This window comes from Salvia hispanica, chromosome 5 (assembly GCF_023119035.1).
Source record: "Salvia hispanica cultivar TCC Black 2014 chromosome 5, UniMelb_Shisp_WGS_1.0, whole genome shotgun sequence".
Taxonomy (NCBI): Eukaryota; Viridiplantae; Streptophyta; class Magnoliopsida; order Lamiales; family Lamiaceae; genus Salvia; species Salvia hispanica.
The window spans coordinates 13,598,900-13,626,620 of record NC_062969.1 but is presented as its reverse complement, the minus strand read 5'-3'; the positions used below and the strand labels follow the sequence as shown (position 1 = coordinate 13,626,620).

General features: G+C 33.5%; 2 protein-coding genes across 2 annotated transcripts; one reads left to right on the top strand and one right to left on the bottom strand.

Moving 5' to 3' along the window:
• Positions 1 to 846: 846 nt before the first annotated feature.
• Positions 847 to 8,597, top strand: LOC125187853 (peroxisomal fatty acid beta-oxidation multifunctional protein AIM1). Its single transcript, XM_048084502.1, has 18 exons — positions 847 to 1,150; positions 1,235 to 1,306; positions 1,759 to 1,821; positions 1,915 to 1,971; positions 2,064 to 2,131; positions 2,237 to 2,318; positions 2,434 to 2,489; positions 3,104 to 3,406; positions 3,557 to 3,643; positions 4,518 to 4,692; positions 4,883 to 5,004; positions 5,399 to 5,562; positions 6,035 to 6,289; positions 6,488 to 6,609; positions 6,698 to 6,819; positions 6,954 to 7,102; positions 7,464 to 7,602; positions 8,277 to 8,597. Exons 1-18 carry the CDS (start codon positions 1,057 to 1,059, stop codon positions 8,319 to 8,321), a joined length of 2,175 nt encoding a protein of 724 aa, XP_047940459.1. The 5' UTR covers positions 847 to 1,056; the 3' UTR covers positions 8,322 to 8,597.
• A 720-nt stretch (positions 8,598 to 9,317) lies between these two features.
• LOC125187854 (protein tesmin/TSO1-like CXC 5) lies at positions 9,318 to 15,433 on the bottom strand. The gene is made up of 9 exons (XM_048084503.1): positions 14,805 to 15,433; positions 13,743 to 13,853; positions 13,445 to 13,622; positions 12,209 to 12,565; positions 11,375 to 11,478; positions 11,211 to 11,305; positions 10,706 to 11,095; positions 10,084 to 10,310; positions 9,318 to 9,612 (listed from the first exon to the last, which is right to left on the bottom strand). Exons 1-9 carry the CDS (start codon positions 15,089 to 15,091, stop codon positions 9,562 to 9,564), a joined length of 1,800 nt encoding a protein of 599 aa, XP_047940460.1. The 5' UTR covers positions 15,092 to 15,433; the 3' UTR covers positions 9,318 to 9,561.
• Positions 15,434 to 27,721: the final 12,288 nt, after the last annotated feature.

Genomic DNA, 27,721 nt, shown 5'->3' with positions numbered 1-27,721 from the left:
CAAAACCAATATCATCGTTTAGAGTGTGTTTTTCATGATCATGCGGTATGTTGTTATGCGGTGTAGTTTTGTGCATCATTTTAAATTTGTATGCAAATTATATGAAATCATTAACATGATCATGCGGTATGTTGTTATGCGGTGTAGTTTTGTGCATCGTTTTAAATATGTATGCAAATTATATGAAATCATTAATTACAATTTTTTTTTTCTGAGGGCGTTAGAAACCGAACAACTTTGCTGCGAATTTTACATGAAATGTTCGGTGCAATACTTAAGGAAAGGAGGTGTTATCATATAATTTCAGATTATTTATTGTATTTTTCAATGCGGTTTGGTGTTTTGTTTTGTTTTTTTTTATGAATTTCTTAAATTTATTAGTATTATTTTGTATAAGATTGATTGCATTATTATTGCATACATATTAATTTATATTAATTTCTTTATATCATGTATGCTTAATTTTTTAAAATTTAGATAAATATATAAATTAATGATCCGTTACACTAGTTTAGATGAATGTGAAACATTAAATTTTTTAGTCTGGCTTAACATTTTAGACTTAATTTTGTGCCTTTTCTTCTACTTTAAGTACCCTTGTTCAAAATAATTGATCCATATGAAACATTGTTATTCCAATGATGTTGCAGGTTAAGAGATCACACTTCTCACGTGTATTCATATAAGTATGAATGATTGTTGAATATGCTTACTTTACAGAATGTGCATTATACAGTTTGATTGATTTAATTGATGAGATCTGATTTTCACAAATTAAAGAATTAAAATAATTCCAAAATATAAAAGCAGAGAATAGAGGAAAGGCGTTCGTAGCCGAGTTGACTCACTGGTAACCGGTAATTGTCGAAAAATTGCTCCGTAAATTACCAACGTGGGCGGCGTAGTTTCCTTTCCCCGCTTGACTTCAATTCTACCCAATCTCCATTCTACTTTGTATACCAAGTATAAATAGCAGATCAGATCCCTTTCATTTTCAGTTTCACTCGCTATCTCTCTCTGCTTATTTTGCTATTCCCGAAGAAACACGCGCTAAGCATGAGGCAGCCTAGAGTTATCATGGAGGTCGGTGACGACGGCGTTGCGGTCATCACCGTCTCCAATCCTCCGGTCAATGCTCTCGCCCTCACCAGTAAGCTTCGCTCAGCTTCTCTCTCGCACAAATGGACCTGTCGCATTATTCTGTTTTGATCGATCTCTCTCTCTTTTTTTCAAGTTTTTGATGGACTGAAGGAGAAGTATGCTGAGGCGATGAGAAGAGACGACGTCAAAGCTGTTGTTCTCGCCGGTAAATCTTTATTTTATTTTATTTTTGCTTGATCCATGCTGTTAGATGCCACAATTTTAGTAGTTTTTCGGTTTACTGTTAAAACCGACGGATAATGGTTTCAGTTTAGTTATTTGTTTGTTTGTTTGTATTTTCTGTATTTTGAGGCTTTGTTAGTCATAGAGGATAGGATACAGCAGAATAGTTAGGCTCGCCAACACATTGACAGCCATTGAAAGTTGATTTTCGGGTTCATATTCTGTGTTGATGAGGTGAGGTGCGAATGTTTGTAGATAATTGTGGACTGTCTCGTGATACTTTTTATTAGTAACAAGTAATGATCGAGCTAACCATATCAGATCCATTTCTGTGGCATGGTTAACTTGATTATATTGAGCTCTGTCTTTGTGTGGAGGATATTTTGCCTCTTGCTTTGACTGATCGCTGATTTTATGAGTCTAATCAACTTCTAGGTGATGCTGGAAAATTCTCTGGTGGCTTTGACATAAATGTGTTTGAGAGGGTGCATAAAACAGGTTTTTATGTACTAACATTTTAATGATCTTCTCTTCTTTTATTATGCTATAACCGGTGCCTCATGCTCGACAATTGAATTTCTAACTGCGCAGGAGATGCTTCCATCTTACCTGAGACGTCTATTAGTGTTGCGGTCAATGTAATAGAAGGTCCTCCTATAATTTGGCATATCTGAATTTTGAAATTTAATTTTTACGTAGTACTTAATTTGTCTGAGGCTTATTAATGTTGTTTTCATTAGATGGAAAGAAGCCTACTGTTGCTGCCTTGCAGGGACTTGCACTTGGAGGTGGATTGGAACTAGCTTTGGTTCGTGATCTTCTCTGACTTGCTTTGACGTGTCCAATGTTACATCTGTTTATCATATGTCATGAAGTTTATTTCCAATCAATCATAATGGCAAATATTTTGCAGGCTGCTCATGCACGAATTGCTGCGCCAAAAACACTACTTGGTCTGCCTGAACTTACTCTTGGTGTTATTCCTGGATCAGGAGGTATGAACTCCTGCAATCTTGTAGTATACTATTTTTTATTCATTTTCGTATCTCAAAGCAGACAATTTTCAGTTTTCACCATCTGATCTTTATCTTGGTCTTGGTACTATTCCAGGTACACAGCGTCTCCCTAGGCTTATTGGGCTTCCTAAAGCACTTGAACTTATGCTGGTAGGTCTCCAATACATATATCAAGAACCTTTAAAGTAACTGCATTGAACCTATAAGTAATTAACGTTATTTTCTGTATAGTTCAGTGCAATTACTTTGTAGGTTCAGTGAAAATTTCTTACATTATGACAGTGTGAAGTTTTTATTCAAACCATTCCATATATAAATATATATGCACACACACACGAACTAGACTCTTTCTTATTGTCAGTAAAACGTCCACTACATTGTGCGTATAAAATTATTGAATCTGCTGTGTATTTCAAATGTGTAAATTTCATTTTTTATAGCAGCAAATTACACAACAGATTCTGGACTAATGTACTAACAACAAGTGAACTTATTTGATCCCTCTAATATGTTCAAATGAGAACCCTTACGTTTTCAACCCTTTTTCAATTGTGAAGATATACCGTGAATGCATCACCTTGTTTGATGACCGCATTACTTAGGAAAAATTGAATACGTTAAATTTATACTTTGGTGCACTGGTCTCGCGTTCTCATGATAAATGTTGTTCTCACGAGAACAACATTTATCAGTGCATGTCTTCATGCAATGCGTTTGGAAACTTGCATTGTTTTAATGCTCTTTGGTGGTGCTACCGGCAACAGTTTTCTAAACCAATAACATCAGAAGAAGGAAATGATCTAGGGCTTGTTGATGCTGTTGTTCCTTCTGATGAATTAATAAAAGCATCGCGCCAGTGGGCACTAGACATCATAGAGAGGCGCAAACCATGGATACGCTCTCTTCATAGGATAGACAAACTTGGTTCTGTGCCAGAAGTGGTGGATATAATAAAAACAGCAAGGCAGCAGGCCAAACAGAGTTTTAAAAATGTGCCTCAGCACCAGGCATGTCTTGATGTAATTGAGGAAGGAATCATTCATGGTGGTTATCATGGAATTTTGAAGGTAATTTTACTTTTAACTTGGGCTGGCAAAGTTATCTTATGCAATTTAGATAATACTTCTTGTTTAGCCATTCGTCTTGCAAGATATATTAATGGATTTCTGGAAATTCCCCTTGCACTTTAGCATCTTACCAGCATGTGTTTTCTGCAGGAGTCAAGCGTATTTAAAGATCTAATCTTTACAGACGCATCAAAGGGTCTAGTGCATGCATTTTTTTCTCAAAGGGCAACGAGTAAGGTACAGTCACCCAGCAAACAACTTTTGTGATAACTACTACTTATACTGTATGATTTATCAAGAATGGGAATAGAACATATGTAAATGTTGAGGTTTCTTTAGAAAAATTGTCCACACAAGTGTCTGTATGTGCATTGGAACCATTCAAACTTGAAACATCCTGCAAGATGTAAATTATTTTCTCGTGGTCACTTTGGTCAAGTGAAAAAGGTCATGGACATCCTACAAGATACACTTCTTCTCTCCAGCTATGACTTATTGGAGATATAAAAGTAATTCATGATTTGGTATTCATTTTTATTAGCTATTATAAAGCTATGACATATTACAGTTATGGATTTTACTTGAATGAATGAATCGTTATCCCTGCTCCTAATTAAATGGTGTGCCTACCTCCTTGTAGGAATACTTGAATATTGATTCCCAATGAAATTGTTACATTTGCATATAATAGACACCTTTCTTCAGTTGTAGTTTTACAGGGTGAAGAGCCTTTTACAGAGTCTCAGAAGTCTGTAGCTGATAACACCTTTTGAAATTTCGACTAAGATGGAAATATTATTTTGTACTCGTCGGGTTATTTGATTAGAATCGTTCCAATTTGTAAAGAAAGTATTTCAGGGCTTATTTTAAAAAAATAATGGGTTTGATGGAATGAGAATCTGAGTATTGCTTCGATAATGCCCGGGTGAAGTATTGTACACTATAGCACCATTATCTGTGTCATACTCATGTCTATAAAATTTCTGTCACAGTCCATAAAAATCTTTATGAAAGGGCTGTCATGCTGCATCTTTGTTTCTGAACATTAAAGCTATTACTTGAAATTTATGCATCTTTTGTCTTAATAGAAAGCTAACTTATAATGATATAGGTTCCAAATGTTTCTGACATTGGACTAAAACCAAGGAAAATATCGAAAGTCGCTATTATTGGTGGAGGGCTAATGGGTTCTGGCATAGCTACAGCACTGATTTTGAGCAATATATATGTCATCCTCAAAGAAATCAACTCTGAGTATCTTCTGAAGGGAATAAAAGCAATTGAAGGTTAGTTATAACTTGCTATCAACAAATCTTTGAATTTTCCTGTTTTTTGCATTCAACCAACAGAACAAGTGTTGACAATAGATATCTATCTGATTACAAATATGACAGTTTACAGTTCAGTCAGGCTTGGATGTTTTTTTCTATCTTTATTGAATTTCTATGACTTAATATTTCTGTGTTAATCTGGAAGGGAATGTCCGAAGTCTTGTATCAAGGAAAAAATTGGCAAAGGATAAAGCAGAGAAAGCCCTTTTGATGGTTAAAGGCACTTTGGACTACACTGATTTCAAGGATGTGGATATGGTTATTGAAGTAAGTTCTTGCAAATTTGCAAGTTAACCCCACAATATAAGCAGTTACCTGTCACATTTGCCTTTTTAGATTATGGATATCAGCACCAGTCTTTGGTTCATATTAAAGCTATCCTAATATTTACCTATGACCAGGTCTGGTAGTTCCCTGAAAAATATTCCATGGTCTACTCACTGTCTTGAAGTGTCTTCTATAGATATCAGATAATAGACCGTGAATCATGATTTGCATCTAATCTCCAGTGTTTAATACCATTAAATTTTAGATCTACTCCATTATACATTAACATATCATAGTTGATTCAACTCTAGATTGCAACACTTTTAGGACGTGATTAATCAATGGTACAATTTCTATCTAGTTTGCAACTATTCTGACATGTGTTTTATTTCAGGCCGTTGTTGAACATATTCCTCTGAAGCAGAAAATTTTTGCTGATATTGAGAAGGCATGCCCACCTCACTGTATTTTGGCTTCAAATACTTCTACCATTGACCTCAATGTAGTTGGAGAAAAGACCAAATCACAAGATCGGATAATTGGAGCACATTTTTTCAGGTACACATTTCATAGATAAAATAAGAACTTGTTTGGCATTTTTCTGTTGGTTATTATTCTAGCAAAAAAGTTGAGTAAACAGATAGAGAGTTTGACTGCAATCATCCTAGCTTAGTTTGTTATTTACCAAAGAATTGCCGACCTTTAGTCATTTTTGCAAACTAGTCACATCTTACAAATTTAGCAATCCCAATGAACGAACTTAAATTTATTGGAGTTTCACATGCAGGCCCCATTTCAGCAAAATTAAACTGAACTATCCTAATTCCTAACCCTCTTGAATGACTTAGTAATAAAAAATCATGACATCCGAGTAAGTGAACTTCAGTCTAATACATCTAATAAACACATATTAAAATCATGTTATAAGTTTTCAATTTGAATGCAAATTTTTTATTTCCACTGAAGAAGCTATGTATAAAATATGGAGCAAGTTTGCTTCAATTGCTAATTGAGATGCAATTGTTGACAGCCCTGCTCACGTGATGCCTCTCTTGGAAGTTGTACGGACGGAGAAGACTTCTGCACAAGTAATTCTTGATTTGATGAATGTTGGGAAGATCATAAAGAAAGTTCCTGTTGTAGTTGGGAACTGCACTGGTTTTGCAGTGAATAGGGCCTTCTTCCCCTACAGTCAGAGTGCACATCTTCTGTTACACTTGGGGGTTGATTTATTTAGAATTGATCAGCTTATCAGCAACTTTGGCCTTCCGTTGGGGCCTTTCCAGTAATTTTCTTTCCTTTCATTACATAGTCAGTCATCTTCAAGTTTCTTTTTGTAGCTGAGGTTGGCATCTTTTCCAGTTATGAAGTTGCCTACATTAGAGATTTACTGATAATATTTATTTTTTATTCTTATCACCTCCAAAATAATTATGATTCTTGTAGCAAACTATTGATGAATATGATTTTGGTACTTTTACAGGCTTCAGGATGTTGCAGGTTATGGAGTAGTTGTTGCAACAACAGAAATATTCCGTACATCATTTCCTGATAGGACCTTTCAATCTCCATTGGTTGGGCTTCTTTTAAAAAATGGGAGAAATGGTAGTTATAAATTATCTTCTTGTTTGTTATAGAAGGATTTCATTTCTTCTTCAAATCATACTTACAGATATCAATCACAATTTTGCAGGTAAAAATAACGGAAAAGGATATTATATCTTTGAGAAAGGAAGCAAGCCCAAACCTGATCCTTCCGTGCTCCCGATAATAGAGGAATCTAGAAGAACTATAAATATCATGCCTGGTGGCAAGGTACAGCAAAGATGTTATTAATTCATAAGCAAGACACGCATAAAACTTGTTATCCCTGTCTCTAATATTTTTACCTTCCCCACATATTCAATTCTGTTTGACATTAAAAATGTATTCTGGAATTGTCCATGCAGCCTATATCTGTTACCGACGAAGAAATTATTCAGATGATACTGTTTCCAGTTGTGAACGAAGCATGTCGTGTATTAGATGAAGGGGTGGTAGTCCGAGCATCGGATCTTGATACTGCCTCTATTCTTGGCATGAGTTTCCCATCTTATCGGTCTGTTGTTTATCTCAATCTTCAACTTGCAAATTTAAGATTGCTTACCATTTCCATGCTTCACTATTAGTTTTCTCATGGGCTTTTGGATCAAATGACATAAAATGCTAGGTAGTCTAGTTTCCTCTCTCAAATGACGCAAAAAGCTTAAAAGGAATGAATAAACCTTCACACGAACTATTGAGAATCGATAGTAAGCTTAATAATCATGTGTTACATATACCCAACATATCTTCCAAGAAAATAACCAGCGCTGTTAGTTATATTAGAAAATTTCAGACATGATCTTCGACGAAAATATTATTACTATGTATTAGTCATGTTGGAAAAGTAATACTGAAAATGTCTCGTTTTGTGGCAGTGGCGGTATTATTTTCTGGGCAGACACCATTGGAGCAGATATCATATACAAAAGTCTCCAGAAGTGGTCTGAACTATATGGTAACTTCTTCAGACCATCACGGTATCTGGAAGAAAGAGCAACCAGAGGCATCCCATTGGTAATTACTATTATTTTAAGCTTAATATCATGTTACGCATCTTTCACTTTAGTTATATAATAATGTATTTTCTGTCCAAAGGAAAATGTACTTCTAATATCATGGTAGTCTATAGGAAGTTAATTTTACTCTAAGGAGTCTGGCATTGGCAGAAAGTTTCTCATCTTAATCGCCATCGTCATAGAACTCGTATAGTTGGCATCAGACGGAGATCAAAGATTAACTCATATCTAACATTTTATAAGTCTTTTTGCATCGATGTTTTCAATAGTTAGATTCCTGAACGACTTTGAATCTAATGGTAATGCATAGTCACAAGATATAACGAAAACTAACAAACCCCAACTTCAGTGAAAATCAACTTTATGAAAATCCTAAAAAAGAGTAACATTTGCACTTGTCAAATACCAACTTGTTATTCCTTTCCTGATTAGTTTCCTCATTAGCGTGTATGCTTTAATCTGATTTTGTGAGGCCTTATGCATATGGATATGATAGCATATTTGGTCTTGCATTTGTCTAAAATGCCTTCTTCTCAGTTGTATTCAATAAAGGAGAGATAATCAGCAAACAAATTACTGAATTTCGATGGATATTTCTGTCTGTGCTCAAACTTTTGTGGCCTTAGTCACCTATATATATTTACTATAACTTCGAAGTCAATTTATTTGCAGAGTGCACCTGCCACAACATCTCCTGCAGCAAAGGCGCGCCTGTGATTCTTCTGCTGGATATTTTGGGCTGAGGGGTGAAATAACTTTGTTTTGTGCCAATCATGTAATAACATAAGCTCTCTGTGGCTCCTCAATCAGCCCTTCATTCCAACACCCAAGGAAAAATAATGAGCAAAAGTTATCTGTTTCTGTAGTGGTGTAACAGGCAATATCTTGTTGATCCAACATTTACCAACTTATTATGAACATCTAGTACAAGATCGTATAATGTGTAGAGTAAGTGTGGAAATGATTGCAATAAATGATTTTGGCTTAGAGTAATATCTCCTTCATCATTTGTGGATTCTCTCGACAAAAAAAATGAAGTTTGGTGAATGTTACACCACATGCTATATTTATTATCCAATGCACATGAAATGTCTGTGAATCTGTACTTACTGATAGTAGACATATCAAGATCAATATATCTCATTAGCTTACAGCCCTTTGGGCGACAGAACTCTGGATTTCCTTAAAGCTCGAATAAGAGAATGAGCTGAACTGTGCTCCTGTGGGAAGGGGACCTTCAATTTCTCCCAAGTTAGTGAGATCAGACAGAGCATCATCAGGATGGTACCAGGGAAGTTGTTGCAACTGAGGTCTGAGGGCTGTGATGAACTTCGCCCCACCAATCTCAACCGGGATCGCTCCGTTTAGGCTGTTATTGCCAAGTGACAAACCTGGTGGTAGGCTTGAAAGCTGATTGTATTGCAAGCCAGAGACGTCTGCAGGCTTAAGAAACACAGGTAACTCCAGTCTTGTCTCAACTAGATCAGAGTTTTGCTTGACTGATGGTAAGTTCAGTTGGGTTGGGAAGTTGCCTGAGAACAGGTTGTTTGACATATCCAAGTAGAAAATTTCTTGAAACTCTACGATCCAGCCAGGAATCATTCCTCTAAGATAGTTGAAACACAAGTCGAGAACCTCTACATTTGATAGCTTTGACAGCCACAATGGGACAGCACCAGTGAATCCACTGCTCCCCTAGAGCAAGAACTCGAAGATTCAGACAGGCCCTGGGTTCAACCATCATTTCATCACTAGGGTGCTCGTAAATTGAAATGGTGCCATTTAGCTTGTTTATGTGTAGGTGTAGGTGTAGTTGTTCCAGGATGGAGAGCTTCCCAATATATCGAGGACTCCTCCCTGCCAGGTTGTTATCCCAGAGAGAGAGTTTCCTGTACGTTAATTTCTGGCAATGTCAACAGCTTGCAAATAATAAGTGGGATCTCTCGTTGTAACTGGCTCATAAACTCCGCAAGTTTAGGCTGTGGCCAAAAACCTTGACTAATCGTGCCTGCAAAGTCATTGTTGGAGAAATCAAGATGTTGTACTGAGGAAGAAGGGTGCAGATGGTTGAAGGGATCAATCCAGATAAGCTATTCTTGCTTACTTTAAAGTTTTCGAGTTGAATGCTGGCTGAAGAAATAAATGAGAGAGAGAGAGAGCAGTTTTCGGTTTTGGTCTTATTTAGGGGAGGAAGCAGTTGAGTGTGAGCAGTTTTCTGTTATCTTTCAATGGAAACTCAATCTCTAAATTCCCCACGCCAAAAAATACAGAGGATGCTAACCTCCAGACTAAAAAGACATGAAAAGAAATCAAAGAATAAGTTGAATTGAACAAAAGGAACATGAATTATTTTTATCTTAAATTGATAATGATTAATGAATGGGAAAAAAGAAAATCTGCATAATATTACAAATGATGTAGCAGCATATCTAATCCTACACACTGCACATCACGATTGTGATTCAGGTTTCGTTTTTACATCTCCGTTTTCAGGATGTGTTACTCTTTGATGGGCTACATTATTGACTGCATCAAGTGCCAGAGTTACAGCTGGAGAAGCTCTTTGCGTAGAAGCAGCAAATACAGCTGCACCATTGCTTATCAGTTGTTGGCTCCTACCAATGCTCTCATTCGAATAGCTGGTGCTAGCCACAAGGTCATTTTCTACACCTGATTGTATCCGTGCTAACGAACAATACTTTGTCTCTGCATGGTGGAATATGGCATAATCAATATCCATCATAATTCAATATTGTGAATCACATTTCTGGTCCCTTGCATGCTCTTAGCATCATTCAAGTTCATAGTGCAAATTCTATTTGATTCTCTATGTCAATAACTTTTTGATACAGAGTTCATATTCTACCACCAGAATTGTTATAGTTGTTCAATCATATAAAGATATTTCATGAAACAAGTCCCTATATATATTTAAGAATTTTTAGTTGTCTAAAATAAACATAGCTCATAAAATAAGAAAAGTGCTAGCTAGTAGGCATTCTTAAACAAAGCAAAGATTTCAACAAAAACAACTGAAACTGACGTGAGGGCTCAAATTTCTAATAAGCTAAATAATGCAAAGCAAAGATGATAAGACTTGCCTTTTATTTCTCCTAACGTGATGAGCCGGTTAAGACATTCTCGGAACTTTGTTAAGACAATCCTTTCTTGTTCAGCATAAGCCTCAGCCATTCCTTGCTCAATAGGCAATTGGGATGGCTCATTAGATTCCACTAAACCACTAGAGGAAGCAACGGAAGTGAACATTGTATCTCCTTCATCACACATTAGAGCTAAAGTGCTGGGTGACATCGCCCTTCCTCTTGAAACATCTGCTCCATCTGAACCAGACTCCTCTGCTTTGGTCCTCTCTCTCTGGCTTTCGGATGAAGGAGCTTGAGCTCTCTCAGCTGAAATATGCTTTTGGCTTTGAGACTGTTCTTGTGTTGAAGAAACTAATGAGCAGTCTTTGGAATCTTCTGCTTGCTTTTCTGTTTCATGATAATTTTAAGTTCACTTAACAAGAAAATTTTATATGCTTTTACCGAGTGCGAACTCTTTTCAAAATACAGAAAATTGGATGAAAATTCACGTGGCCATTTATACCTGCAAGCATTCTTGCAGCCTCTCCTGAATATACAACAAGCACTGAACAAAGCTCCTTCAAATCTTGGGGCTGAATGATGTCAGCTAACAAAGACCTTCAATAAATGCACTAAAATTAGTACTTTGAAGTAAAACTGAAAAAAAGAATGAGGAAGGAGTGTAACCTGTAAGTAAACTTTGATGGATTTACAACAGACGAATTACTGGGGCCAGTACCAGGTATTGAAGGCGATAAGGGGGAAGGTACAGAAGCCTTAACTTGATTCACCTGTCATCAATGAATTTTGTGCCATCAGTAAGATACTACTGTAAAACGCGATAACTCCATCGTGATTTTCTGTACTTCTAAGGAAATGCAAAATTTTGTCCAGCAATAACATGTGCAAGTCTCCTCAGAACCCTGGAATCTCGAAACTATGTCAATGAAATGATGGCCTTGCTTCAGATTTACATTTTACGTGCCTACTGAACACTTCATTTCTCTGAAGCAATATAGCATGCCAAAATGTTGAAGTGTGCGGTTAATATATAACAGAGAGTTCTTAGAACTTTCTAATTAAGATCAAGTAAATCAAAACTCATACAGGATTAGTAGTTTTTGAAGAGAAGAAACTTATTTTCGTCATCACGAGTAAATCTAATGGATACCAGTCAGCTACTATTGAAGATAGAACTATGTCATGTGGTATGCATGAATTCATACTATTCCAATTTCTAGTGTGGAATTTTGGCTACGGTCTTATAATCAAGAACAAACTTAGGTTTGAGCAAGTTAAGCCTGTTACCATTGATACAAATAAATCCAGCCTCAACTAGCATCTGATAAAGATTTTTACCTAATCATATATATACTCAAGTCAGCCAACACACCCTATAGGCTCAGTCCAGCCATTTATGAAATAGACTGAGTATACAAATATTGTCAACAATACAGATCCATTACTTCCCTTTCAACTGCTGAACGTTTGCCACTTCTGTACATAAGAACAGAGCAGTACCTGTTGTAACTGTCCAAGCCGTTGTGCAGAATCTTTCACTGTTGGCCCAAATAAGAGGTCTTGGCCTTTCCTTTTCTTACTTAATGGAGGAGACCCATAACCAGAAGACCCAATAGCACCCGTGATGGCAGCATTTGCTGCCTGTTGGATATATACAATGTTATTGGCATGATCCCCATGAAAGAGAGCCTGTCGCTCTTCACTTCCTTCATAGTTTTTGCAGTCCATGCATTTACAATTTTCAGAACAAAGAATATTTGCTTGAAAGCACTCACAGTACTTTTTAAGACATCCTGATTTCTTACAGTGACATCCTTTGTTATGCTTTCCTGAAACTAACACTTCACCAGCTTCTTCCTGAATATGCATAGAATAATAGAATCAAATAATGCCATCATAAGTGGCAAACAGCCGAATAGGCACGATTCTCATTCATCTTGAACTGAAGAGTTTGGTACAAAGATATAAAAAATAGTTTACAAATATATAATGTCGAAAAATACAGGTATGGGGTTATATAACTCAACAAATAGAAAAGTAGATGCGACCTTTACGGGACTATTATGAAGGTCATATGCCATATCATTTGAAGAAGACTATGTGCAACTCAGCCACAGAACAAAAGCGCGTGGAGAATCGCCCAGAAATCAAAGAGCAAGTAACAATCACAAAACATATTTTGAGGTTTCCCAAAGCATTTGCAATAATGTTAAAATGATCGATAGACTAGTTAGACTGTAACTCATATAATCTCAGAAACAAAATTACACAATCCATAAAATATCCTGAAAACCAAAGGTCCTGATTAGAGAAAAGTAGTTTAAACTTGCACATTATAAGCCAACTAGGAGTAACATTTTTTTATTTCAGTGTATGAATACTCCTTCCGTCCCCCATTTTTAGTCCACTGTGTGTTGGGCACGAGTTTTAAGAAATGTAAAGAAAAGTGGGTTGAAAAGTTAGTGGAATGTGGGTCCCACTTTTATATATTGGTTTATAATAAAATGTGAGTGAAAATGAGTTTGTGGAATGTGGGGCCTACTTAACATTTATGGTAAAAAGTGAAAGTGGACAATAAATGGGGGACGGACAAAAATGGCAAAAGTGGACTAAAAATGGGGGACAGAGGGAGTATAAAAAAGAGAAGGCAGCTTAGTTTACCAAATAGAAAACATGTAAGAGTACATATTATATACTAAAGGTCTAGTGAGATGGCATTTCGAGTTCAGAGATTACCCTGCTATCCCGAGCTCCATGTGGACTGCTAGCAATTTTGGGTCTGAAAGCAGTTGGGTTCCTTTCTAGTGTTGCCTCAACTGCTTCTCTTCTGGCTGCGTCATTTTCGACATTGTTATGACAATTGACACAGTTGCAACCATCACAATACACTCCAGAAGCAAAGCATTCACAATACCTGACCATAATTGTGAAATATGTGTTATACTCCATGCCAGAGATATAACTAAGAAGCATTTGACTACCAAACAGGCAATGAATGATTACAAATAAAACATGAAGTGCAGTAGCAGCTTACAACTTCAAACATCGTGAATGTTTGCAATTACACTGCTTTTGCTTCTTTGGAGTGCCATCTTTTACTTCAGATACATTCTGTCTTGGGCGCGTTCTAGGGGATTCAGGTTTCCTGGAAGTAGGAGAGTTAAATCATGAGATACAAAGAAGCAAAAGGACTATAGATTCATTTACTAAATGAACACCAGGCGTTTCTGTTTTACAGGCTAATGCAGGGACGCCTCCACTCTCAGAAAAGAAATGAACAAACTAAGATAGGTCAGAATGTGTGACCTAACATTAAATATTCGAGTAAATAAGGGTTTGAGAAAGGAGCCGTGCTTTATTTAGCTATGAAGCACAAGCAAAATGTCAAAGCTATCATGGATAGAGGAAAAATATAGGCCAGGAAGTAGACAAAACAATGTAAAAAACACGTCTTGCATAAATGTTGCAAGAAATCACGCACATTATAAGAAAATTCAGACACCTTCTCAGTAATGCTAACAAAATCATCTTCACCTAATCCTAACAGGCCAATGAAGAATCTAATAATGAGAAGAAAGAAGCTTGCATATCTCCATGTAAAAGTCTTAGTTAACTTTGAGACACCAAGAACAAACAAGCAGCATTACTCATGTTTTAATCCTAGATAAATGTCTCAGCCATTTTGACTTGACAAACATAGCCACACTAAAACAGTAACACATACTTAATCTTACCTACAAATATTTATGTAAAATCATAAATGAATATCTAATATTTGACATTCCAGTCTCTCGGATATAGAGTAAACAACTTCACAGATTTCCATGTAGAACACTCAGTCAAGTATAAGAGGAGATGACGCATTACTACTATTCCATGATGTAGTCTAAACTTTTCAACGAATGCTCAAAAAAGGCTCCGAGGAGCTAAACACAGATCATAATTTGATCATGGAATACAAAATTTGCATCCCAAAAACCTAAACTCTACCAGAAATCCGATCTCTTCAGCTCAAAAGATCAGTTTTTCCCCCAAAATTCTAGCAGCATCAAAACGAACAATCATGTACAATTCCAGAATTGCAGAAAGCACTCACAAAATAGGTCGTATCGAATGTTGAGCCGGCGGCAGAGCTGGCTGCGGAGTTTGTTGCATCGTCATAAACAGCATCTGCGGCGGCTGGTTCTTCGCCAACTGTGGCTGCTGTACAGCGGGCTGCACCGGCTGCTGGCTTTCAACACTCGATGAGGCGCTTAAGCCAGTAAAATCCAGCTGCCTCACAAGCTTCCTCGCCGGCAAATCCGCTGGCGCCGGAGAAGAAGCTTCTGATTGAGGAGGCAGCTGCTTATTTGGAGGTAAATCATCTCCCTCTCTCTGCTCCATTACGAAATTCGAATTGAAACAAAAACAACCACACGAACAAAACTTCTCCGGGAAAAATGAAAATCAGGCATAAGAAACCAATTCCACTGATTTTCGTTCCAGAGAATCAGCCATATCCAACTAATTCCTCGCTGGAAGCACCAGAATGAAGAAGACTAAATGCATAAAATTCAAATTCAAAACTCTGAATAATTTATGGAAGAACTCAGATTCAAACGAAAGAAGAAATTCAGAATCGTGGCCGGTATACAGCTTCAATCAGAATAAATAATCAATCTTTACACGTACAGAGATGCATCAACGCTTATCTGCTGAATGCATAAATCGGGAAAAAATGGTGGAATTTTCCGAAAGAGAGAGTGTCTCTCCTCCCTCTCTAGCTTTGCTTTTGAAATTCAATTTTCTAAATATTTATTTCGTTTTAACCCCCCACTATTATAATCTAACCCCATTTCGACCCCTATACTTTATTTATTTATTTATTCGTTATTTGTATAACCCTACTACTAGTCTACTACCTAAAAAAAAATTTAGGAGTGCTATATATTAATCTTTGATAAATTCGTTACTTTGCAGTTTTTATTAGTAGATTGCAGTGTTTGTTGTTGAATTAGATTTTTGCGCCATTTAAATGCAAATTGGTTTGTTGATGAGTTTGTTGAGTTTGAAGGAAAAATGGGCTAAAATTGTGATTTTTAATTAGTAGTTTGTAAAGTTTACCAATCTCTTCGTCTTCGAAAGAGCTTCACGTGAGTATCTTGCTGTCTAAATTAGACTTATGTGAAAAAAGTTATCTTTGTTTTACAAAGACTATGTGTTGTCCAGATAACTTATACGGATCAGGTTACTCCAGAAGATCTACCTAGGCTGGATAGATTCTCCCACAATCCTTCTTCTGCCAGGTAAGACGTGTTGATTTGTTCGAGAAAGGATTTTAATGCCTTTTAAAAAGAGAAGACCTAGTGCATGAAAAATGGGATCATTATACACATTACTCATATCTCAAATAAGAGAATACATATCCAAATATCGACAAATTCAAGATCGGACTTACACAATTATTCCACATAGTAAAGACTGAGCTCTCAATTGAGATTCCATCAATGGTGTAGTTAGTCTAGCTTTTTAATATTCTCATCCATTAGTTATTTGACTCTTGTTATGAACATGTTTAGCTTTATTGATACATTGATTTCTATGCTTAATTGATTTCAGTTTTTTTTTTTTATGTTTTAGCTAATGAAGTTATTTCAATTGCTTCTATGTTTTTACATGTATTTTAATTACTGTGCTTGATTAACTTGGATTTTACATGATTTTAGAGAGTAGTTTTACTTGGTTTTGATCATATATTGTGTACTTTGAGACATGGTTATAGCTACTTTCCTATTATGTTGGTATTTTGACCATTTTGTGAAAAATGTGTTAAAAAATATACAAAACATGCGGATGTGCAGCTGCTCAGTGTTCGAGAAAGCTTTTCTGGAGATTTTGAAGTCCGGTTCGCATTTAATGCATACCATTCTCTTCGTCTTCGAAAGAGCTTCGCGTGGATATCTTAAACGTCTCAATCGGAGTTCGGTAGAAGAAGTTACAGCCGTTTTACTAAGACTGCGCAGAGCAGCGACATAGCTGGCGACCCGTCAGGTTCGCATTCAAACTAACCTGGCGACCCGCCAGCAAAAGACGAGAAAAATGCCGTAAGCAGCTGGCGACTCGCCAGCTTCGACGCACACCCAACCTGGCGACCCGCCAGCTTCGTCCGACAATTTATTTTGGGCCCAAAGTCAACCCTAGGTATATATATGCTTAGGAAACGCCTCCAAACACAACTTTCACGCCTCCTACCCCAAAAATACTACTTTTTCACCTAGGAAGAAGAGAAGAACGAGCAGAGGACGAGTATTCATTGCAAGATTGAAGACGAGACCTCCAATACGCCCAATCCAATTCTAGGAGTTTCTACTTTTAGTTTTATGCTTGTTCAAACAATGTTTTTAAATATTTCTATGATTTTTGTGATGAACATGAGTAGCTAAATCCTTCGTAGAGTTCTACGGGGGAGATACAATGATTCTTATGTTTAATTGATTTCCTTTTTCTATGTCTTGGCTCATGTGGTTATTTTGATTTCTTCCGTACTTATACATTTATTTGACTGATCACCTTATAAATGCATGTGGATTTTACTACAAGAACTGAGAAGTGAGTAGTTTAATTTGAAAGAGAAGAAATTGACGTCTTTGCCAATATAATCGAGAGATTTGAGCCTTTGAATGAAGCTAAGTATCTTAGGAGCTATTAAGAGTTGTTGCCTTAGTTCTAGGAAGGAGACTTCGGTTCTAGGTAGCAATCTACAAATTGTATGCTTTGAGAAAAGATATAGTTTTACCTTAGTGATAGCTTAATAACCCTTGAGACCTTTTGTTGGCATAGTTAGGACTTAGGAAGTTAGTTGAGCATATGATAGTTGTTATCGATCCCGTAGGATTCTACCTTTCTCATCCTTGATCTACATCCGTTTTTTTATTTGCTTTTAGTTCTCTAGTTGTTTTTAATTATTTTTACCTTGCTTTTAAATAGATTTAGAAAAACCAAACTTCCGATTCATCTAGATAGTAGTTGAGGTTGGTTCGTGGTAATTAGGTTGACATTGCTCTTTGCTTACTATTTGTTACATTAGCCCCGCACACTTGCGGGTATACTTGTGTTAAAAATAAGTTGAGTCAGTGCTTTCTTATGAGTAAATGTTGATGTTGCTACAGTAACTGAGATATGAGTAACTTAATTTGATAGAGGAGTATTGACACTTTAATAAATAATGGTCGAGAGACTTCAGCTTTTAAGTGAAAAATTAAATACTACAAACTATTAGGAGTTGTTGATTAAATTTTAGAAGGAGATTTCAGTTTTAAGTTGCAATCTAGAAATTGTATATTACGAGAGAAGACATGATTTTACCTTCATGATAAGTTGATAACTTAATAGTTCTTGAGACATTAGATAGCATAGTTTGGAAGTTGATCCTTCATGGTTGTTTAGATAGTGAAGTCAGTTAGTTATAGTAATTAGATTTAATTTATTAGTTCATGTGAATATGATAAAATGTGAATATGATACTCTTATTTGATTATGATTATAATTGCACCGTAAATTTGGGTGTCGTTATGTTGTCATTACTAATTATGTAGAATTAACCTGTAAAATTATTTTAATTAGAGGGGTGGCTATGACAAATTATCACATGATTATTCATTTATGATTAAATTATAGGATCTAATTTCGTGAACTAAATATAAGGCATATTTAATCCAATAATATAGTCTTGAAAGAATATAATTAGTCTAAATCCTATGTGTCATTACCATATTTTCGAAATCGTAAATATCTTAAGTCTAAATCCTATGTGTCATTACCATATTTTCTTATACTATTATAATCCTTTTTAATATGTCATTAATGATACTTTTGCCCCTACGTTAAATATTTAGCAAGTTCCATCTATGTATGTTTATAAAGTGGGTGCTTCCATTTAGCAAGTTCCATCTATATATATCTTTATAAAGTGGGTGCTTCCATTCTTTCATTTAACAAGGAAACAAAGCATGACTAGGTTAGAGTTACCTTAACTAGCTGGTCAAATAAATAGCTACTCCTATGTTTTTAATTTGGGAAGTTTAATTTGACAATTTTAGTTTACAAGTAATATAATAAATATTATTAAATTGCAAAAAAATCCCAATATATATATTCTTATTTATCTTACTCTTGGTTTAAGTCTTCCAAATTTATTAATTATACTATTTACAATAATTGTCTTGCTAACATTCTTAAATTCAAATTAATCAGATGATTGCATGAAGTAATGAAACCTATATTACGTTGATTAGGTAATTACTAATTCGCATTATATTAATATTAATATTAAGGTTTAAATTATAGAATCTTATTATTAAGGGAATCAAAATAAACGTTCTGGAATTAATAAGCAAGTAATTTATACTATGAATTTGTATATAAGTAGTATTTCTTTTACTATTTTATCTAACACATTCATTATAGTTGCATCATTAATTTAAATTGTACTATTTTTTTATGAAACCCTTTTCGGAAATAAAAATCCTAAAAAAGAATATTACTAGTTATAGCTTAATTATAATTATATGAGCACAAATATTTTTCAGTAATCAAAGAAGAGGTTGTATTTTTGTATTTTTAAAATTTATAATTTGAATTGTATTTTTAATGCTTAGTTATTTGTAATAGTTATAATATCATCATTATTGATGAGATTAGGAGCTAGATGAAGGCACGAAACACACAATAAGGTTTGCTCGTGGGTTTGCGATGGCAGGTAGACCTTTTGCTTCGGGTTAGTGTCTTTTTGGCTGCGAGGGCCTTGTTGTTTTTTTAGCTTTTCTTTTGTTGTTATAGCTTTGTTGGGGCTCTTTTGATTTCTGTGTCCCAATGCTCGCCCTTCAGATGGCTTGAATTTTTCTATTTATCAAAAAAATCATTATTGCAATTTGTGTTCAGTATCTAGATTTTAGGAGTAATATGGAGTACTATTGAACGATAGATCGATTTATACGGACGTGGAACGAGTACAAATGTAGTTCAATATCATGAAAATTTATGAAATAGCAAAACACACATCGAAAAATTGATTAAGATTTCGAAACCTTTACATAGTCAATTAATCATTAATAAAGTTGCAGCAATTTACAAAATACTGATATTACAAGTTTTGTGATGATGAATCTTCCATTAATCATAGGCTAATGCTATATGGCTCAGTTCTTCGAAGCTTCAAACATTTTGAATAATATTTACATAAGTGTTAGACGTTGATTAGGTTGTGTTATTATTATAGATTGAGTTGTTAGGGTACATTACAATCTCAATATTCTCTTGATTAATTGATTTTATTATTTGATTAATGCTACACGGACTCTGTTTGGGCTTTAATTGAGCCGTTTATACAGAGACCTTCTCAAACTGGATTAAGATGTTTGATACGGCTATTGGGTAATTAGCAATAGGATTGGGCTGCTTATCTTGTTTACTCCAGTGTATCAACCGATAAACACCCTCTATCCATGATTCATACATTTTTCATTTTGGAATATTTTTCATGGATGGAGGAAGTAGTGCTTTTACAACTAAAAAACAATCTGTCCAGTAGTAGGCATAATTTTTTCCATTTTAAAATTAATTATTAAAATTATTTATTTTTACTTTATTGCAATTTATTAATCTCATACGTCTATTTGTTTAAAACTTATTCCATGTGACTGTGAGCCATAATTTCAAATATTTTTTACATTTTTATCTCAAATTTCAACCATTTTTTTTCATATTTTACTAATTACACTAAAATCCACATCTCTCACAATCATAATATTTTCGGTGGAAAGAGAGAGTAAATTTTACACATAGAAAATATAAATTTTATATATTTTCATGCTAATTATACTCACTTTTGCAATAGAGAAATCTCTTCTCATTTTATTAAATGATCAATCATTATTCAACATTTACACTCGAGATAACTCGAACTCCCAATTTATTAAAAAGGAGAAGGTGCAGTAAATAAATAAGATAATTTTATTTTCTGAATTGGGAGAAGTAATGGCGTCGAGGATTGAAGTTGACCCTAAATAAGATACATTTCTATATTTGAATTTGTCCAATGTAACAATTTTAAATTAAAAATATGTCTACATAGTACATATTACCTTAATGCTATAGACTTCAATGAAAAACTCCATCTATTGGAAATGACAAGCTAGCTGGCTTCGTCAATTGAGTCTCGATGTCTCTAAAATCTAAATAGTCATGATTATTTTTCTCTATTTCATTTCACTATTTTCCTCACAATTTAGTAAAACGTAAACATTACTCCAGTAGACTTAACATATGAATTATTTTTATCCATACTTCAAGAAAACTGAACATGCGGTGGAGATAATAAAAATAGCAATTAAGATATTAATTTAATTAAACAATTAACCTATAGCAGTTAGTATATGCATAGTTAAATACGTAAGAGACATGCATAAAAGCCAAAATTAAACCAAACAAGGGTTGATGCAAACAACAGGGAAAAAGTTGAAAGTGTTATGTCGCAATTCCTTTTAATAAATCTATCTTTCCTTTTCTTTTTTTGAATAAAACTGGTAAAAGTGTCAATCCAAACAGACAAATTTATCTGTTAATAGACCGATAAACAAAAAGAGTGTTTAGCTTAAAACATTTCAAATTAAAAAAGTTTCCATTCGATTTAAAGGAATCTAATTCAACATATCCTTGAATAGGTCCAACTCGAAACCGAGCCCATTGTTCCCAAATTTTTTAAGAACTAAACAAATGCGTATTTTCGTAATTTAAGTTTATTTATGAATAAAAATTTTAATATCTACTTTATAATCATGCTTGTGTTATGCGAACACTTTCATACTTCTTTTTGGTCTATGTATAATGTCCCAACTCATTGATTTCTCTCTCTTCCCACTGTTTTTTTTAAATAAGGCAATTTATAAATTTAAGATATTCCTTAGGACAATAGACAAAATATTTTTTAGAATAAAATGTAATCCTATAAAATTTAGACTCTCTCTCCTCCCACCAAATTCAAGTATGCCCCAGAATACACTCTATTTGGCTTCTATTTTTCGTTTACTTTTATGGGGAGCTAAGAATGAATTACTGTATTTTTTAAGCTCATCAAAATTTGAATCAAGATGTCATCAGTCATATATACCTATTCGTGAAACTCTTGATCCTAGCCAGCCTCTAACAACCTTCAAATCCCACTAACAACCTTGGTGCAAAGAGGAACTCCAGGCACCACCCTTTCCACCAAGTTTTAAGACGCTACAAAAGTCGATTCTCCTCGAACTCTCTCTTATGTTTGACATCTTGGTGTACAACCGTACCATATTGTTTCTAATATCCCAAATCGTCCACATAATAACGTAAAACACGAAACTCCGTGAGCACATATCAGATCTTTTCAATAAAGTATTAATCCAAGAAAACAGACATGTCTTTGGATCTATAGGAATACATGATGATACTATTCATTTTTGCTAATGCGGCCGTAACTAGAGTTTTTGACTCGGGGGTATTACGCTTTGTTAAACATCTAGCTCATCATTTAAAATAATCTAACCATTTTAGTATATAAAAAAAAAAACTCTAACTCAACGTAATTAAAGTGGGACTGGGAAAATGAAAAATATCGGAAACCATGGTGTCGGTGAGATTTGAAGTGTGGTGCAACACATTGGGTCCATTTTTCCAATAGTGTCTAACCACCGAATCCAAATTAGTTCGATTACAGTTGTACGATTCACAAAAATAAAAAGATCCCCTTTTCTCCTGTTGAAAAATTATTGCTTTTAGTAAATGCAAACAACTGCAAAAAATCACTATTAAATGGAGTAACATACATGGCCTCAATAAATACCATTTTCTTCTTTAATTAAGCTTCCTATATTATAAAGTAAATGGAGTGTCTCATTGTTTCATTCCTAGCAATAGCTTGGGTAGGAAATTATTAGTGTCTCATTGTTTCATTCCTAGCAATAGCTTGAGTATTTATAATAATAATACCACAAATATTTGAGAGCATTTTCTAAACTCAAACTTTAATAATTACCCTTTATATTGTCGGTCATGACTCCTAACTTACGAAAATTATTTGCTTTTCAAATAATTATAGAATGCAAGATATTGATGCGATGACTATTTTATAAGGTTTACGTTGTCCGAGTCAAACTAAACTAGCTTTATTCATTAAGGAAGATCCTAAATTGATTTCTCTATTTGATGTCCACATAATAATTTGAACATAAGCAATAGTAAAATAAGATATTCGTTTTGTAGGTCCGATCAATCACTTAAAATGTTAAACCGAACAAACAAAGATCCCACTCCATTATCATATGAAAATAAATAAACGCCCCAAGTTGTATGACAGTCGACCAAACAATAAATGACTAGAAAATCTTGTATCTAGATATACATTTTTCAAAAAAAATGTGTCTTATAATGTTTACATATGACTAAATGAGACACTCAAAATATAAGACATTAATAAAAATATTGAATATACAACAAAAGTCACTCTTGAAAGGCAAAGAACAATGAAAAACAGCAATAAATAAATAAAAATAATTTTAAAAAACAAATACCGGCGTAAAACTAAAATTATAAACATAATGTGAAAAATTGTGTGAGTTAGAGCATCTCTAAGCATTTCGAGGGGAAAAGGTAAATTGAAAAAATATATTTTTCATTAGCCTCCACAAAAGGTAAATATACCTTCTAAAAAATAGTGAATTTACCTTTTTACCCTTGGAGATTCTTCTTTAAAATTGAAAAAGTTATAATACATAATACATTCTCGGAATATGTTTTTTTTCCATTGGAGAATGAATTTTTATGAAGAAGAGGTAAATAGGTAGTTATCTCTCTATTTTCATTTTTCTTTGAAGATGCTATTAGAGTTAAATTGAGAAGATATATTTCTCATTCGCCTCTTAAAAAAAATAAGCATACCTTCTTAGTGAATTCGAATGAAAGAAGATAAAAAAATTTATGCAAAATTAACTATTATATTTACCTTTCATGTGAAAAAAAGGTAAAGGTAAATATTCAAAATGAAAGAAGGTATAATATCTTCTTAAACACCCTTTCCGTTGATGAAGAAGATATTATATATAGGAATGTAATCAAATGCAAACTCCAAACTATTATCTGAACTGTTAAAAATTGTCAACAAATTACAAAATAATAGCAACACAAAATATCAAAACAGTGTCAACGGTTGGCACTGTGTTGACATTATGTTGACATTAAAATCTTGAAATTTTATATTGTGTTGACATTGTGTTGAAAAGTTTTGAGTTTGTACAATATATGAGTTTGTATTTTACTTTACCTTCTTATTTACCACCTTCTGAAAGATACTCTTGCATACTCATAATTTGAAAAAAGAGATGTTATATATTTTATGTTAGCACTACGTCCGTTTGAAATACAATTAACGTTGTTTAATTTGTTTTATACAGGTAAATTGATTTTAATTATATGAAATAATATTTTTAAAATAAAACAAACAATGCTAATTGTGTTTTAATCGAGCGCAGTGCTCACAAATTGTGCTCATATACAAAGATATGTAACATAATTTATCATTAAACTGGCACACTCATAATTAATATTTAAAGTCAACAAAATAAATCTACAAATTGGTCGTATTAAATAATCAGCTGACAATCAAAAAGTAATAGAAGTTTGTTTTGTTCTTTTGAAATAGTTGAAATTTGACATAGTTTGCATTTTTTTTACATGAGCGTCTGGCTGTAGCAAAATCTTAAATGACACTTGTCCATTTTCCGAGTTATGACGATGAAGAATGTGCAATTTAATTGATAAAAATATAATACTGTTTTAATTTGAATAAATAGATCAGGGTTAGATGACACCTTACGTTGACTATATTTGTGCAAAAAATGTTGATTGAATTAGTCATTTTAAAAACAAGTCGCCGAGCTGTTTGAACAAAATAAAATACTATAAAAACAATTTTATAAAATATTACTAGCTATTTAATACTTTGAAGTCAAAATTCGCATAATTAACTAAAAGAATTTTCTAATAAACCTATTAATATTCACTTAACCTATTAGCCATATACCGAATTCAGTATTTTTCGTTTGGGGGTACGATAAATAAATTTAACGATTTGAAGCTTCAAAATCTGTTAATATTTTATTTAATTTTTTCTCTCATAAAATCTATAATTTTAATTTTAATAAAACAAACATCACGTAGATGTGCAACTAAAGGAAGTAAAAAAAATAAAAAAATTAAATACTATATTATGATGAAACATGCATTACACGAGAATGTGTGTGAAGTTTTGTTGGTTTTCAAACGAATTTTATACTAATATTTAACCGATATAAAAGCAAAGATATACTAAATAAAATGCAATATCTGAAGACACTAGACAAATAGGATAAAAAACTGAAAAAAAATGCTGCCGAGAAGAATCAAACCCATGCCTCCAAAGTGAAAGACCGGAAATCATACCACTAGACCAACTCCACCAACTTATTTTGGGGGTACACTCGTACCCCCTTGTTTTCACGTGGCTCCGCCACTGCCATATAGTACATAGTCTCCTTTTATTTTAAAATAAAATAATTAAATGTTACTGTATTAAATTACTAACGTCAATCTCTAATTAGATAAATATATAAATAAATAATACAGCTATGGAAATTATAGACTTCATCAATATAATCTCATTTAAATTAAAATTGATGAGTTGTCTAAATAGCATAAAACAATAGTTTTACAGAATACATATATTTCAAGTTTGAATCTAAAATTCCCTTAACTAAAATGATTGAGAATCACCTAATTAATATTCATGTGAATATATACAATATCCTTTTATTTCTAAATTCATTTTTTCATAAAATATTTTTTTTATCTTTCATGCACATGTACATACATGATATATACAACCATCAATCTATTATCTAATATAATTTCTACGTCCAATTGAAGTCCACAATTCTGAACAACAAAAAAAAGTAATTTTTTTATAAAGCTAAATTTCAAAATAATTTGAAATTTACACGAGACTTATGAAATGAGTTGAGAATCTCAAACATGGAGTAGTTTTTGAGACATTCTGATTCCGAACAAATTGTGAGACATTTTCTAATACGGAAATTTGTTAAGATGTAGAAATTTGACTTAAATTGGAAGAATATCGGTATTTTGCAAATATTCAGTATTTGAGAAAATTTAAAGATTCTTATCAAATGCAAAAAAAAAGAAATTTTCCGAATTTGAGATATTTCGATGGTTTAAGATAATTTTTGAAATTTTGAAAATTTTAGAACTAAGAATCTATGAATTTTTATGATACCAAGTTTATGAAAACAAATTATATAGAGGATAAAATATGAGATAAGGAAACTTTTGTTTTTGTACATGCAATGTAGAGATATTAGAGACGATACAAATTTAATACTAATATTTAATTATTTTTAAAATAAAAAGTGATAAATACTGTATAAGACACGGTTTTATAGGATATAATTCTATTAAAACTTACACACGTCACATTCTTTGGATGCATATGACTAGGTCAGAGTCCAGTTTCCAAATTTATTCGTATTAAATTATTGTGTCTATTCGTTAGTAACACAATACAGGTCATTGATGCGTCTAGATTAAAGTAAAAAGGGAAGAGAAAAGTTAGTGAGTTAGTGTAGTTCTAATTTTACTTGAATATGCATATTAATTTGATAACAAGGATGTAAGTCAGTGAAATATAAACTTTTATTTTATAAAAAATAATAGAAGTGAAATGTGATATTAATAGTGGACATAACATGAGATATTTAATAGGGAAGGGTGGAAATTTTAAGATTATGTTAAGTTGCGAATCCTTCTTCCTTTTTAATCTCTTATAGTCTTATTCGATTTGGGGGACGGTTCTTCTTCCTAGCCTGTTGTCTTAATTGCAGCCCGCCTCCAGGCTCCAAACATTATTTTTGGGTCTTCGCCAAGAAGAGGGAATTCAGTCGTTTCTTGGCTAGGCAAACCCAGTGATGTAACTAGGTTTGCAGCCATGTCGGTCATTCCATTCTTGCTTCGCTCTAACCCAATATTTGTTTGCATTTATTTTTTTTCTTGGAATTGTGACTTCCAATTTTATGAGTTTTGGTATTTTTTCTACCATTGTGTATTTTCGTTGTCTGCAAATGTAGGATTTGCAATTTGTCTGCAATTGTGAATTTGATTTGTGAGTTAAATATGTTATAGCTTGATTTTTTGTTGCAATTTTATTACCCTCTCCGCCCCTTAAATTTTGTCACATTTTTCCATTTTCATTCCTCCCACAAAATTTATCACATTTCACTTTTTACCATTTTTAATATTGGATCTCACATTCCATTAACCTATTATATTCCTACTCATATTTTATTATAAAGTAGGATCCACATCCTACCAATTTTTTCAACTCACTCTCCATTACATTTCTTGAAATCTGTGCCCGATCAAACTGTGACAGTATTTAAGGGACGGAAGGAGTAGATTGTTGGGAGTTTTTAGGAGATATGTAATTCATGTGTGTTTTGTAAAGCTTACTTCAGACTAAATTAACAGCATATCTTTTTATACACAATAATATCGAGTGTTTAATTATCGTTTAGGGTAGGTTTTGTAAAAAAAATCCTACTCTACATATAAAAAAATAAAAATAGATGCAAGTATGTATTCAGTGTATATAACGCTCACATATGAAAAGATACATCTAAATAAAGTCATGCCTGGCCTTTGAGACCTCATGAAAAATGTGATGTCCATTATAAACTTCATCTACCATCATGCAAGATTTTCAAAGAAGTAAACTTGATTGGTTGCATTTGTTAGCATTGATCAACCTGTATTTATATGAACAAGTGATGCAATATATATAAATGATAAATTCATGACCCAAAAGAAATCATTGACGCAATTAAAAGACCAATTTATAAAGTCAATAAAGTTTACATTTTAAAATAATTAAATAAAAGGTTAATATTTGTTTAAGTT

Coding starts and splice junctions, on each gene's coding strand:
- LOC125187853 (XM_048084502.1), top strand. CDS start 1,057: ATGAGGCAGCCTAGAGTTATCATGGAGGTCGGTGACGACGGCGTTGCG. Junction 1,972..2,063: donor TGCGGTCAATGTAATAGAAG/GTCCTCCTATAA, acceptor TGTTTTCATTAG/ATGGAAAGAAGCCTACTGTT. Junction 3,407..3,556: donor GTTATCATGGAATTTTGAAG/GTAATTTTACTT, acceptor TGTTTTCTGCAG/GAGTCAAGCGTATTTAAAGA.
- LOC125187854 (XM_048084503.1), bottom strand. CDS start 15,091: ATGGAGCAGAGAGAGGGAGATGATTTACCTCCAAATAAGCAGCTGCCT. Junction 12,566..13,444: donor ATGGAGCTCGGGATAGCAGG/GTAATCTCTGAA, acceptor ATGCATATTCAG/GAAGAAGCTGGTGAAGTGTT. Junction 10,311..10,705: donor CACGTTAGGAGAAATAAAAG/GCAAGTCTTATC, acceptor TCCACCATGCAG/AGACAAAGTATTGTTCGTTA.